The following is a 12,420-nucleotide window of genomic DNA, read 5'->3' on the forward strand; positions in this document are numbered from 1 at the left end:
GGGGAAAGGGAGTAAAGTAATTAATTAAAGCAAAATAAAATAAAATAAAAGGATTTATTTTATTTAAATTAGGTATTGGGATGTGCAATTAATGCACCATCTCCTTCACCAAAGAGAAAAACCCTAGACCTAAGTCGCCGCTCGCCGCCAGTCACCGTCGCCGCCCTCCGCAGACACCGCCGTCGGGCGTTCGCTGCAGATCAGCTCGAACAGATCAGCCCGAGTCGATCTCTTCCTCGCAGCCGCGCCTCCAAGCCGACCGCATCTCCCCAGCCGCCAGCCAACTGCTTCCGCCAGCTGCCGCCACGAAGCCAGTCGTCGCCAGCCGCCTGATCAACCACATCGTCGCACGTCGTGCGCCGCGTCGTCGAAAGCCCGAACAGCCGTGCGAAGACTGATCTGCTCCGCGTCGCCGTCGGTCGAACGCATCTAGCCGCTCCGCGTCACCACCCGACCCGAGTGTCCAGCCGCCCCGCGCCCGCGTGCAAGCCGCGCCGCGTGCACCCGCAAGTCGCGCCCGCGCCCTTCTTCGCGAGCCGACTTCCAGCCGAGCCACGTCTCCCTTCTGCCGCAAGCCGAGCCGACACCTGCCCTCAAGTCGAACCGATCCCTGCTCTTCCAGCCGAGCCGCCAAACCCCTTTTGAACCACCTAGCCTCTTCCGGTCCTTTGCACCTATTTTGGTAAGTCAAATGGGTTTTTAGCATACCCAGCCAAGACTTGAATTTTAACCTAAATAATTTAATTTGAACTAAATTAAATTATTTCTCTTAAGGAACATCTTGGACCAATTGACTTTGGAGCGTTGGATTTCTTCAATAAGGGCCCAAGCGTTGCAACCTCGACCTAGGGTAAGTCATCTCAACTACATTTTTAGGTCTTAGGTCGTTTGGTGAGTTAATTATGAAATTTGGCATTATTAAACATTTAGGACCTCGCTGCTTGGAAAGCGCATTTTCTTGTTGTTAGAACTCGTTGAGCAAATCTCCAGGTAAGAGATTTCTACTACTAGCTCTACGACTAGAATCATGAGACCGCATGCATTCCTAGTTATGCACTTGAGGACTAGACTGCATAACAATATGTTAATTATTGAGGGCATGATGTGACTGCTGATGTGATTTATTATGACGACATGGTATAATGTGTTGACTACTGGTTATGACTTTATGTTTGGATATTGTGATGAGATGTGATATGATGATTAAACTGATATGATTACATGATGATGTTATGTATATATATGCTATGGTTAGGGTACCTGTTAGCTTAGCCTATTAGAGTCGTACCTGCGTGGGTGTCATTCGGGATCACCACCTATTTAGGATTGCGTAGTCCGACGGGACCGCCAGTCTAGCATGGATATAGATATGATTCGAGTGATTCGACGGGATCCTCGCAGCATGATTGTCTTAGTGTTTCCTCCGAGTTCGCTACAGACCAGTATGTCCTAGGTGCTCCCCCGGGACACCGAAGACCAAATTTTCGTTCCTACGGGAGCGCATGTTGCACGTGTTCGGGAACGTGCCAGTTATTGGGTATCATTTTCAGGACTCTAATAGGAAATTAACAGGCACCTAGTGGGACTAGTAGTGAGTCACTTACTGAGTATTTTATACTCACTCTTTCCATGTCACATTTTCAGGTAGAGGCAGGGGTAAGGGCAAGGGCAAGCTGGCGGGCGACCAGAAGTGACCGTGGCGAGCCATAGGGATTTCTACTTCCGCTTTACACCCCGTTTAAACATTTAGTACTTGAGTTTTTTAATTTTCTTTATTTACTATTTCGTTTCTTTAAAAGTAGATAGAGCCCGAGTAGGATTTTTATATTTGTTTACATTTCGCACATTACCCTGACTTGGTTTTTTTTTTAATAAAATTATGAGGCTTTAGTCATTTTAGCCAAACTTTATAATTAATTATGTTATTTACATTTAGTAAGGACTTCGGCTCAGTATAAGGAGTTGGGTCGTTACAAGAATTCTCAGGATGTAGTTGACTTTTAAGACTCTCAAGATTCATGGAGAATGTTCAAGAATAGGAGAAACAAAGATCATACACGAATATAAACTAATTGAACTTCCAATGCTCCATTGTCGATGTTGTCGATCAGACAATGTTGAATTAGATAATAAATAGATCGTGCATATAGTCCAATTAAAAGTTTAAAAATTATCTACAATTACCAAAGTAAATATTCAAATTAAGGAGAAAAACAGAATATATATATATATATATACCAATTGCTAGCCCATCACCTATAAGCTACAAACTCAACATTTGACCAACACTATGCGACAAAAATAACGAGCATGTTGTTTGAGAATTGATTATAACTCTACTTTGACATTATAGTTTTTTCTTTTAAATATTTCTTTATCATTTACCTCATTTATGCTTTGGGGTGACATCATATAGTTTAGCGTTATTATTGGGTTGGAGCAGGCCAATCTAACCTAGCATACGATTCTAGCATACGATTCTTAAACTTAAAATTAACTATTCTCAAATGAATTGATATACCAAATACCTTTTACCATAGAAAAGAAACTATTGCCATGACTCAAACTCACAAGCTATGCGCTCACGGAGAAATGGGGAAAAGGCATAGTTTTTCGGAAAGTTGCATGTTATTTACGGAATTGCTATCGAATACATAGAGATGTCCACATTTAATAGACTCATTCATATTTAGCGTTTTTTAAATTGAATAGCAACAAAAAAAAAAAAAAAAAAAAAATAGCTGGAAAACTAAGTAGTCTCGTATTCGAATCTCCACCACAACTAATAGATTTCATTATTTTGCACATTTTGACGCCACAACTAATAAATTCCATTATGTTGCACATTTAGATAAATTCATATTTAGACGTGTTTTAAATGGGTTCCTCTCACGTTTACATTGATATTGTATTTAATCAATAGTGATTATCTTATATGTTACTCAAATTTATTTTCCCTCTATGTTAGATTTTGTCCACCAACCTTCCTTTTAAATACGTCTAGTTTGACATGTCAAACATTACTTCCTCTAAGAATATCATGTTCTCTATAAACAATAAGGAAATAATCATTTCTATCAATGTTATCGAACTTGATTTTATCTTTTAGCTAGATTCACATAAAATTACATGATCATATCATTTTTCTCTTCTGGTTTGTTTTTTTAACAATTACAGTGGTATTTAAATCCATCAACAATTTTGAAAGTGTATACAAATTTTGTACTAAATTACTAAATAAAAATATATGGTTCATAGATTATCATATAATTCCGTCCATCCAACCTTTTCTAAGTTTTACTTTTCTAATTTTCAAAGTTTTATGGTTCATAGTTTAAACTTCTGACGTTTATGATTTATATGCTATGATTAAATTATTAGTGTTATATAGTCATCCACCCCATTACGTTGTTTCATATACATTTAGACAAAAACACTTGTTTTATATACATGGAACACCCAATTCTGTACAATAATATACATTTTATATACAAAACATACCCTCATGTTTATTCTATTTAATATTATGTACAAAACATTATATACATCACTTTATTTATTACACCGTTTGTGGTTCTCATGCTCAAGTGTTTCATACAAATCATATATGATATATTTAATTAGACTGGTTTTTGTATTTATAATTTGTTTAATTAAATATATAATTGATAATTAAAGAAGGATGTTAAGAAATAGGTGATCATGGCAAGAAAATTAGATAAAACAAACTAATTTTTTAAAATAAAAAACAAACCTAAAATATTTAAAAAATATATATATATAAAAACAAAATAAGTGAAAATTAAAAGTAAAATGACCCAAATGGTATTTATAAAATTTCACCATGAAAATTTTATTCATCATTTCTCATTGTCCGTAGTGATATTCATTATGTTGTATAGATTGTTTTGACCAATTTTAATATTTGATCCAATTCAAGACTATTATTTTGTTAAGTTAAGTATGTATTGTTATGATCTTCGTATCTAAAGGTTCTAAAATAATTGGAGGAAAATATGAGTAAATTTTAGAAATAGAAAACTAATAACAAAAGTAGTTGCCAAGTGAATTAAAAGTAGAGAGCTGATAAAAAAAAAACAATGACCAATTGAAATATAAACTTCGATCATGTCCCACCTTTTTGCCTTATATTTGGATGTTAATGATGCGAACCGTTATATTAACAATCTCCTGTTTATTTTTGGAGTGCAAGTTGGGTAAGGAGATTTGATCCACAAGTTGTACAAATGTAGAAAAAGCTAAGTAGTTTTTGTCGTAATTTTTCATTGTTTGATTGCGAGAAATTACATCAAATTTATAACAAATAGTTATTGACATGTAAGAATAATCAGACAATCTGAAGTAACTCGGACTAACCAAACCCATATTATAAAAGTGGTATTAGGTTAGTTTAAAATTTAGATTGGATTGAATATCGGGTTCATGTTGAAAAATTCAATTCCTTGTTTGTAATACGTGCATTGTACGTGAAATTCGTCATTTTATTTTAGTATATAAAAAGGTGAGATTTGTATATTTAGCATAGTATGAATTTATATATTCAAATACAGTATAAGATTTGTATAAATAGAATATTATGAGTTTGTATATTCAAATATAGTAGAAGACTTGTATAAATAGCTTAGTATGAATTTATATATTTAAATATAGTAGAATTCTATACTGTGTAATCTCATGTTCCTAGAACATATATAATTTATATGAACATAAAAATAAGTACAAACAAAATAATATTAGTCACCAAACTTTCTCCCATATAAATTCTAGTTTTATTACAAATTTTTCTTTCACTTATTTTTATACTTTTTACAAATATATAATTTTCTTAATTTTCAAAAATGTAAAATACAATTTTAACATTTTAAATTTCATGAACTAAAAACATAAATAGTTCATTTTCTAAAATTAATAATGAATAAATATTCCATCCTAACGTATGTTTTGTCTATTTAATGCATTTGTAGAGAAACTTATTGTTAAACTAAACAAATAATAATATATTTTTTTCAATGTGTAGATTTAAGATATGTCAACTTCTTAACTTTTCTTGAATTTATTTTATTGTAAAAGCTAAATTGTTACATTGAATCCTATTATTTTAGACTTTCTTATATATATTTAGAATACAATTCAATTATAGAAATAAGAACACATAATATAATTACCTAATATTATTTGAGAAAAAAACATTTAAAATAATTTTAAGAAGAAGGCTACAATATAATTTCAATCTTAGTATTTCCAAAAACCCATTTCCTTTTTAAGGTCTTGTACTTTAAATGTATTTATAAAATTTTTACAACATATCCTTTGAGCTTAAGATGTTTAAGATGTTTAGTAACCAACAAATTCAAATAAGAAACAGAAAAATCATTCTATAATATATCGGAAACGTCCCAATGACAACATTCTCTAAAAAAGAACTTACATTCCTAATATACCAAAAAAAAATTCACTTTCAACTCATTTTTCTGTATGTATACGATTATTCTTTCTTATATACCATGTCGACAATGTGAACTTTTGGACACTGGTGTTGATGTAAGCTACAACAACTCTGATGCTTAGGTTAAAAGATTGGAAGAAGAAAAAGGTATATATTATTGACTAGTAAACTTGTTCACCTTCTTCAAATTTATGGCGTTCGTCCAAATCTTATTCCATATTTATGAATTAGGTTAGGAGCTTCTCCTTGATAGACTTGAACTTGGTTCGGCCGACTCAAACCATTCGGTTGGTTCGTGTCATTCTCTCATATTTTTTCCTGCCTTTCCAACATTGCCCTTGGTTGGGCTCCATCATACCGCTCTCCCAAACCTTTCGTTGACACAATCTAAAAACTGTGTTTGACTTTGATTCTAAGTTATCTCATCTCTTTTAAGTTAACCTATGTTATTACTTCAAAGTAAGGCACGAGACAAGAGGAATATAAACAGAAGTTAAGGGCAGGCACAATAGAAAGTCGGCTGGAGGTTAGTTCCCCTAAGTTTCACTAAACAAAATACAACAAACTTCTTATCGATGGATGTGAAAAAGAAAAGAACCAAATAGAAAAGGAACCATAAACATCAAAAACTTAGAAATTGCCTCAAACCACTGTATAGCCTCAAACAAAACTGCAAAAACCGGTTGGATATGATTCAATAAAATTTTTTAGAAGTTTGTCTATTAAAGTCAAAAAAACACATTATCAAAATGAAATTGTACATGACAACCATGCTTGCGCAAGGACAAACAAAGATAATCTACCACTGCACAAGAACTGTGACAGTTCTAGATATGTTAAAACGTAACTACTACGTAAATATTTGATATAGTGATATAAGATTGAAAACTCATTCTTCCATACGATCTTGCTCTGATTGTGTTGGTACCACTTTGACTTTGAGCTTTGGAAGGGTGAGGGAAGGATCCTCCTTGAGAACGGAAGGTGCTTTGACCAAACTGATGCTTTGATCCAATTCCTTCTTTGCCTCTCTGAACTCCTTTGCTTTCTTTCCTTGGTGTCTGCAAATGTGAACGATCCTGAGTTAACAACTGAAATAGTATTTGCAAAATATATAGGCATGTAACAAATGGGAATGGAAAAAATTTTCAACCTGCGTGCAATATGTCTCGACTCCCTATCCATTCTGATTTTATCAATCTTCTTAATAGCCTTCAATGTATCTTCAGTGACATTTCTGTCATATTTATGTGGTCTATGACGCCACCTCTCAAATTCAAAAGTAGAGTCCTGGATAATACAAATGAAACAACAATTAAAAGGACGAAGACAATGGAAGTTTGTACTTATAAAATCCAATTTGCTCCACAAATAAATGAAGAAAGTTTACCTTTGTCATATCCTTTCCATGCAACCTCCTATAAGCCTTAGTCCATTTTACTTTACGAGGATTTCTCTTCATCTTGAAGTTCTTGTGGCATTTTGATCGACAAAATCTAAAAATCTGCAGAATAAAATCACATTAGGAAATAGGAACATGGGACTCCCACCCACCATTACTAATTTAAAAGCACAGCAAGACAAGAACAACTATCTATTTCTATAGCCTAAAATATGCATCACAAACAAGCCAAAATAGAACAGAACGATGTAGTCTCGTCAATTCGTAAGCATTAGCAAGTAAGAACATACAAGCAATGTGCAGAACAAAGCATACAAATCGTGGAAGTTCTCAACCTGCGTCCTTACCGTTGCATCATTGCGAACAAACTGAATACCATGTCCTGGATATATAGGGGAGGAACAGAACCAACACTTCTCCAACCTCATTCTTTTCTTCTGCAAATAACAAACCTAAATTTCCTGCAACAAAAGGCACGAATGAGATAATCAAATGAACTGCAACTCATACAATTAGAAGATTGACTGGAACGAAGAAAATCTCTACCATATGTATTTTGCTATTTTTATTCGTAATTTCAATTTATTTATGTTACTAATTTTTCAGGTAGACATTGTTTTTATATTTTCATAACGCTAATTTGAAGAACAAATCCAATGAAGAAAATATACAGTTCTTTACTTTCTTCTCCGTTCCGTGGGTGCAGAGAATAAACCTAACCTAACTGACTAAAGGCCAATATGACTGAAGGTTTTCCTCCAATCAATCCTGTTAAACAAGGTGGAACAAAACCAAGTAGATAATAAATAATAAAACTACCAAAGTAATGACTGAAGGTTTTTCTCCAATCTACCTTCCATTTTCACTTGAACAAAGGAATGAAAACAAGTAGATAATAAATAATAAAGCTACCAAAGTAAGGCCAATATGATGGAAGGTTTTTCCCAGTCTCCCATTTTCACTCAAACCAACTAGATAGATAATAAATGATAAAACTACCAAAGTAAGATCAATATGACCGAAGGTTTTTCCCCATTCTCACCTGGAAGGTTTTTCCCCAATCTCACCTGGAAGGTTTTTCCCAATCTCCCCCGGATGGTTTCACTTAAACAGAGTTGAATCAAACCAAGTAGATAAGAAATGATAAAACTACCAAAGCATCCCCCAATTCTAAGAACTTTATCGTCTAGAATAAATCTTGTTCAAGCATGGTCATGAATGTCATCCAAAAGTTCTAAGTAGAGAGAAAATATGTACTCACTTAAGCAAAAGTTATTAGAAAAATAATCCGATTGAAGTGCAAAAAGTATCGTAGCCAACGGCAACACAACAAAGCAAAGCAACGGTTAGGGAGAGCCAAGCGCCAGCGAATGATCGGAGACTTCTGAGAAGTAGAGACGATCGGCGATGAACGCCGGAGACTGAGAAGGAGAGACGATTGAACGCCGGCGACGGCGTCAGACGAGAGGCCGAGACGAGAGAGTGACCAAGAGATGATAGAGGCGGCGTGACCTAACTTTCTATTTAGTATTTACTACATTAATAATAAATATAGAAAATATAAATACAAATATAAATTATATATATATATATATCTATCTATATCTATATTATGTATAAAAGTTCATGTGTATTTATCTCTATTATATCTATTTTCTTTTAATACATTATCTAGGTTATTTTTATAATTTTTTAAAATTTTAAATTTTGTTTTTACAATAAAATAATAAATTTTTAATAAATAATGAGCATTAAATATCAATGGGATTTGCTATTGAAATTTTTTATTATGTTGAAATCAATAAATGTTTTTGTTTTTTTAATTATAAATTTGAGAAGTTTACGTTGAGAATTATTGAATGAATTAAAATTAGGACTTTCCTTTTTCAAATTGGTTTCAACTTACTCCCTATTTTACGGGAAGCAATTATCTCTATGTACATAGAAGTAGAAGAATAGAAGGTAGCGCATAAAATTTAGAGATTAATCAATCAATAATTGTAAGGTTTATTAGTTTGTATCTTATTTTTGTCATTTCTTTTGATAAAATTTAATAAACAATTTATTATTTGAGAAATTTATTAGGTTTTCCTTTCATAGTTCAGTTGCTTTCTCCACATTGCCATTTTTAAATGTTGAATCTACTTAGTTACAATTTTGGTTTTATTGTAATTTTCATTTCATTTTGCTATATTTATAATTAATTATTATTGAATATTAAATATTACCTCCACATTTACTTTTTCTATATCCATTAAATAATTAAATATTAATATTTTTTTCAAATATTTATTTTAAATAATTAATAGTTATTTGTTTTTTCATAAACTAAATGTAATTTCTCTTCCATTATTTAAGACTAATAACTACTAATTATTTATAATTTTTTTACTGTTTTATGAAAATGATAATGAAAATAACCGCAACCTAATGACATTCTATGTTGTTATTATTTATTTATTATGAATTTATATAAATGGATTGTTAAAAGTAAAAAAAAACGTGCAAATGTATGCCTTAAAAATTTTATTTTAAGAAAATGATAAGAATTTTTTTAAAATAATGCATTTTCTAAAATTAATGTCAAAATAGGATGGACTGGAAATTATTGTCAAAAATAAAGTAGTGAAGTCGTGTACCGGGTACACGCCTTCAGCGAAAGTCGTGCACGGGGTACACGATTTTCTTCCAAATTCAAATTTTCACCCTATTTTTTACAACAGTTTGCCCAACTACACCATTTTTGCCATTTCTTCTCAACCTACCCTATTTTTGTCAATACTTTTAAAAAATACTATATTTTCAAAATTAACCCAAATGATAATATTTATTTATTTAGTAAATTAAATTATATGTAATGAAATTTTCAAATAATACAACATTTTCATGAATGATTAATATTTAAAATAATAAAAATAATATTTAAAATGAGTGGTATAATATTAATAAAAAAGATAGAAAGAAGTAGAAAGGTTAAATTAAATACTATAATTCAAAGAGTTTGGTTGCTTAGAATTTCCAAATATTAATTACATAATTAATGATTTTACATTTAATTATATATATTAACCGAATTTCAAGATTTATGCAATTCTTCTAGCTCCTGGCTATATAAAGTGCTATTGTCTACTATTTTTTTTAAATCTTAATTCATTTTTTTTTAACTTGTTTGTTGTGTATTTTTTTGCTCAACTCATTCTCTAATTTTTTTTCAAGAATGCATAGCAATATTTTTACATTAATAAGAGATATATATATGTTTTGACAAATGTTGTGAAACTAAGGTATCAATCTTTTCGACTTCCATAGGTATTTTCAAGTTATTTTATATAATGGTCTTACACCAATAATAAAAAGTTATGCATTTTTTAATCCAACCTATGACTATAACTATGTAAAGTTAACATTTTCTTTTGATTTTTTTTTTGTAAGTTGTTTATTTTTCTTTCTCAACTCACCTTTTTAAAATTTTATTTGTTTGTATGAATGTAGAGTGGTGTTTTAAAATATTACTTTGATAAAATGTTTTCATACTCATAATTTTTGTTAGTCTCTTTTACCTTTTGATTTTAAGTTTTCTCATAGTTCACTTATTGGTAATTTTATCATTCAATAATAAGTAAGTGAAAAGGTTTCTCCATAATTTTTTTTCTAAATAATTAATAAAATTATTTCATGTAATTTTATGATTTTTAAAGTAGTTGTAATGACTCTTAAATTTAATTGATAATTAATGTTATTCATCATTGCATTTAAGTAAAGCAAATTAATGATAACTAAATAAGGCTACTCAAGATTAAAGTTACAAAATTATTTATTATTGTTACAAGTAAAACAATAACCTAGTCAAATTCTAACCTCTATCAAATCACATTTATAAATAGATTATTGGATTCATAAATCAAATAACATAAAATAACAACATTGAACAATTAGGTATATACATGCATGGAACTATGGAAGAATTCACACTAGAACGTTCTTTTTAAGATTTATTCTTTTTTAGCGTCTTATTAGCTTGCCACCATCAAATAGGTAGAAAACTACAAAGAAAGATACAAGCACGGAGATGATGAAAAAGAGAAGTTTATAAGGTATACTCTCTTATTTCCTAACTTTTTTTTTCTTTCGTCATAAGGAATGTAACACATTAAAATGATATTTTGTTGATTTATGCTTTTCAATTCCGACTAGAGCGAGGTGGAAAAGGGTTTAAGACTAAGAAGTGATTGCTTATGACAAATTATGAACAGTTCAATTGTGCCAGATTTAAAGAAAGATGTCTTATGAGGTTGTCAAAAATGGTGAGCCTATAAAAGTTAGAAATAAAAAAGGAAATTCTAATGTTAATTAAGCTCTGAAATGAGTGAATCAAATCAAAGTTTTCAATTTGTTTGTTGCTGAAAGTTTGTTATGATGAAATTATTCATCGAGCTGTGAAATATAGTTCATGATTTTAATTTACACATTTCCAAATTAACCACATTAGATTAGTTTGGTTGTCATATATGTTTTTTAAATTATTAACTTAAATAATAAAGTCATATAATAGTTATAATGTAGGGAAATTTTTGTAAATGTAACACGGCCCGTATAACAAAGCCCAAGTTAGTCATGTTTTAAATATTTCAGGTTTGCCCTTCCATATTTATTTTCTTGCTCGCCATTCGTCTTACTCGTGTTATTTATTTCATCCTCTTCCTCATGTTATTTCTTTCATCGTCTTCCTCTTGTGATTTCGTCTTTCAAGAATCTTGAAAAAAAAATCATTTAGATTTGAGTAGCCAAATGTAAATGATTGTATAAAAAAATAAACAATCGTGTAAATAAATATTGTACCAAATTTTGAAAAAAAAAATCATTTAGATTTGGGCGGGCCGCTTAACAAAGCCAGTCATTTTTTAAATATTTCAAGTTTGCCCTTTCATCTTTTTTCTCTTATGGGGATGAAATTGTCTTCCTCTTATGATTTCTTTCATGGTCTTTCTTATTTTCTCATTTTTTTTCTGCGATTTCTTTCTACCATCTTTCTTATTTTTTAAGTCGTTTAAATTTGGTTAACCAATTCTAAATGTCTGTGTACAAAAAAATAACAAAATTTAAAAGGTCGTGTATAAAGAACTTTGAAAAAAAATCATTTAGATTGGAGTAGCCAAATGTAAATTATCGTGTAAAAAAGTAAACAATCCTGTAAAAAAATAAAAAAAAAAAATCGTGTATAAATAATCTTGAAAAAAAATCATTTAGATTAGAGTAGTCAAATGTAAACGATCGTTTAAAAAAAAAATAAACGGTCGTTTTAAAAAAAAGTAAATAATCGTTTAAAAAAAATAAAAGATCGTGTATAAAAAATCTTGAAAAAAATCATTTGGATTGAAGTTGCCAAATGTAAACGATTATGTAAAAAAAGTAAACGATCGTGTAAAGAAAATAAATAATCGTTTAGCAAAAGAATAAGAAAATCGTGTATCAAAATTAAACGATGAAATTGAAAATATAAATTGTAGCTATAATCGCTTACCAAACAATAACCAAATCTAAACGATCGCAA

The 12,420-nt window shown here is 30.8% G+C and overlaps 1 protein-coding gene across 1 annotated transcript; it reads right to left on the reverse strand.

Annotated features, from left to right (window-relative positions):
• Positions 1–6,134: 6,134 nt before the first annotated feature.
• Positions 6,135–8,460, reverse strand: LOC103496478 (probable ribosome biogenesis protein RLP24). Its single transcript, XM_008458340.3, has 5 exons — positions 8,131–8,460; positions 7,217–7,330; positions 6,858–6,971; positions 6,621–6,757; positions 6,135–6,528 (listed from the first exon to the last, which is right to left on the reverse strand). Exons 2-5 carry the CDS (start codon positions 7,295–7,297, stop codon positions 6,357–6,359), a joined length of 504 nt encoding a protein of 167 aa, XP_008456562.1. The 5' UTR covers positions 7,298–7,330; positions 8,131–8,460; the 3' UTR covers positions 6,135–6,356.
• Positions 8,461–12,420: the final 3,960 nt, after the last annotated feature.

This window comes from Cucumis melo, chromosome 3, assembly GCF_025177605.1.
Source record: "Cucumis melo cultivar AY chromosome 3, USDA_Cmelo_AY_1.0, whole genome shotgun sequence".
Lineage (NCBI taxonomy): Eukaryota > Viridiplantae > Streptophyta > Magnoliopsida > Cucurbitales > Cucurbitaceae > Cucumis > Cucumis melo.

What these genes read in the sequence shown, in the direction of transcription:
- LOC103496478 (XM_008458340.3), bottom strand. Translation starts at nt 7,297, where the DNA reads ATGAGGTTGGAGAAGTGTTGGTTCTGTTCCTCCCCTATATATCCAGGA. An exon ending in ATGGAAAGGATATGACAAAG is followed by an intron (nt 6,758 to 6,857) that starts GTAAACTTTCTT and finishes TGTATTATCCAG; the next exon opens with GACTCTACTTTTGAATTTGA. An exon ending in TCGAGACATATTGCACGCAG is followed by an intron (nt 6,529 to 6,620) that starts GTTGAAAATTTT and finishes TCACATTTGCAG; the next exon opens with ACACCAAGGAAAGAAAGCAA.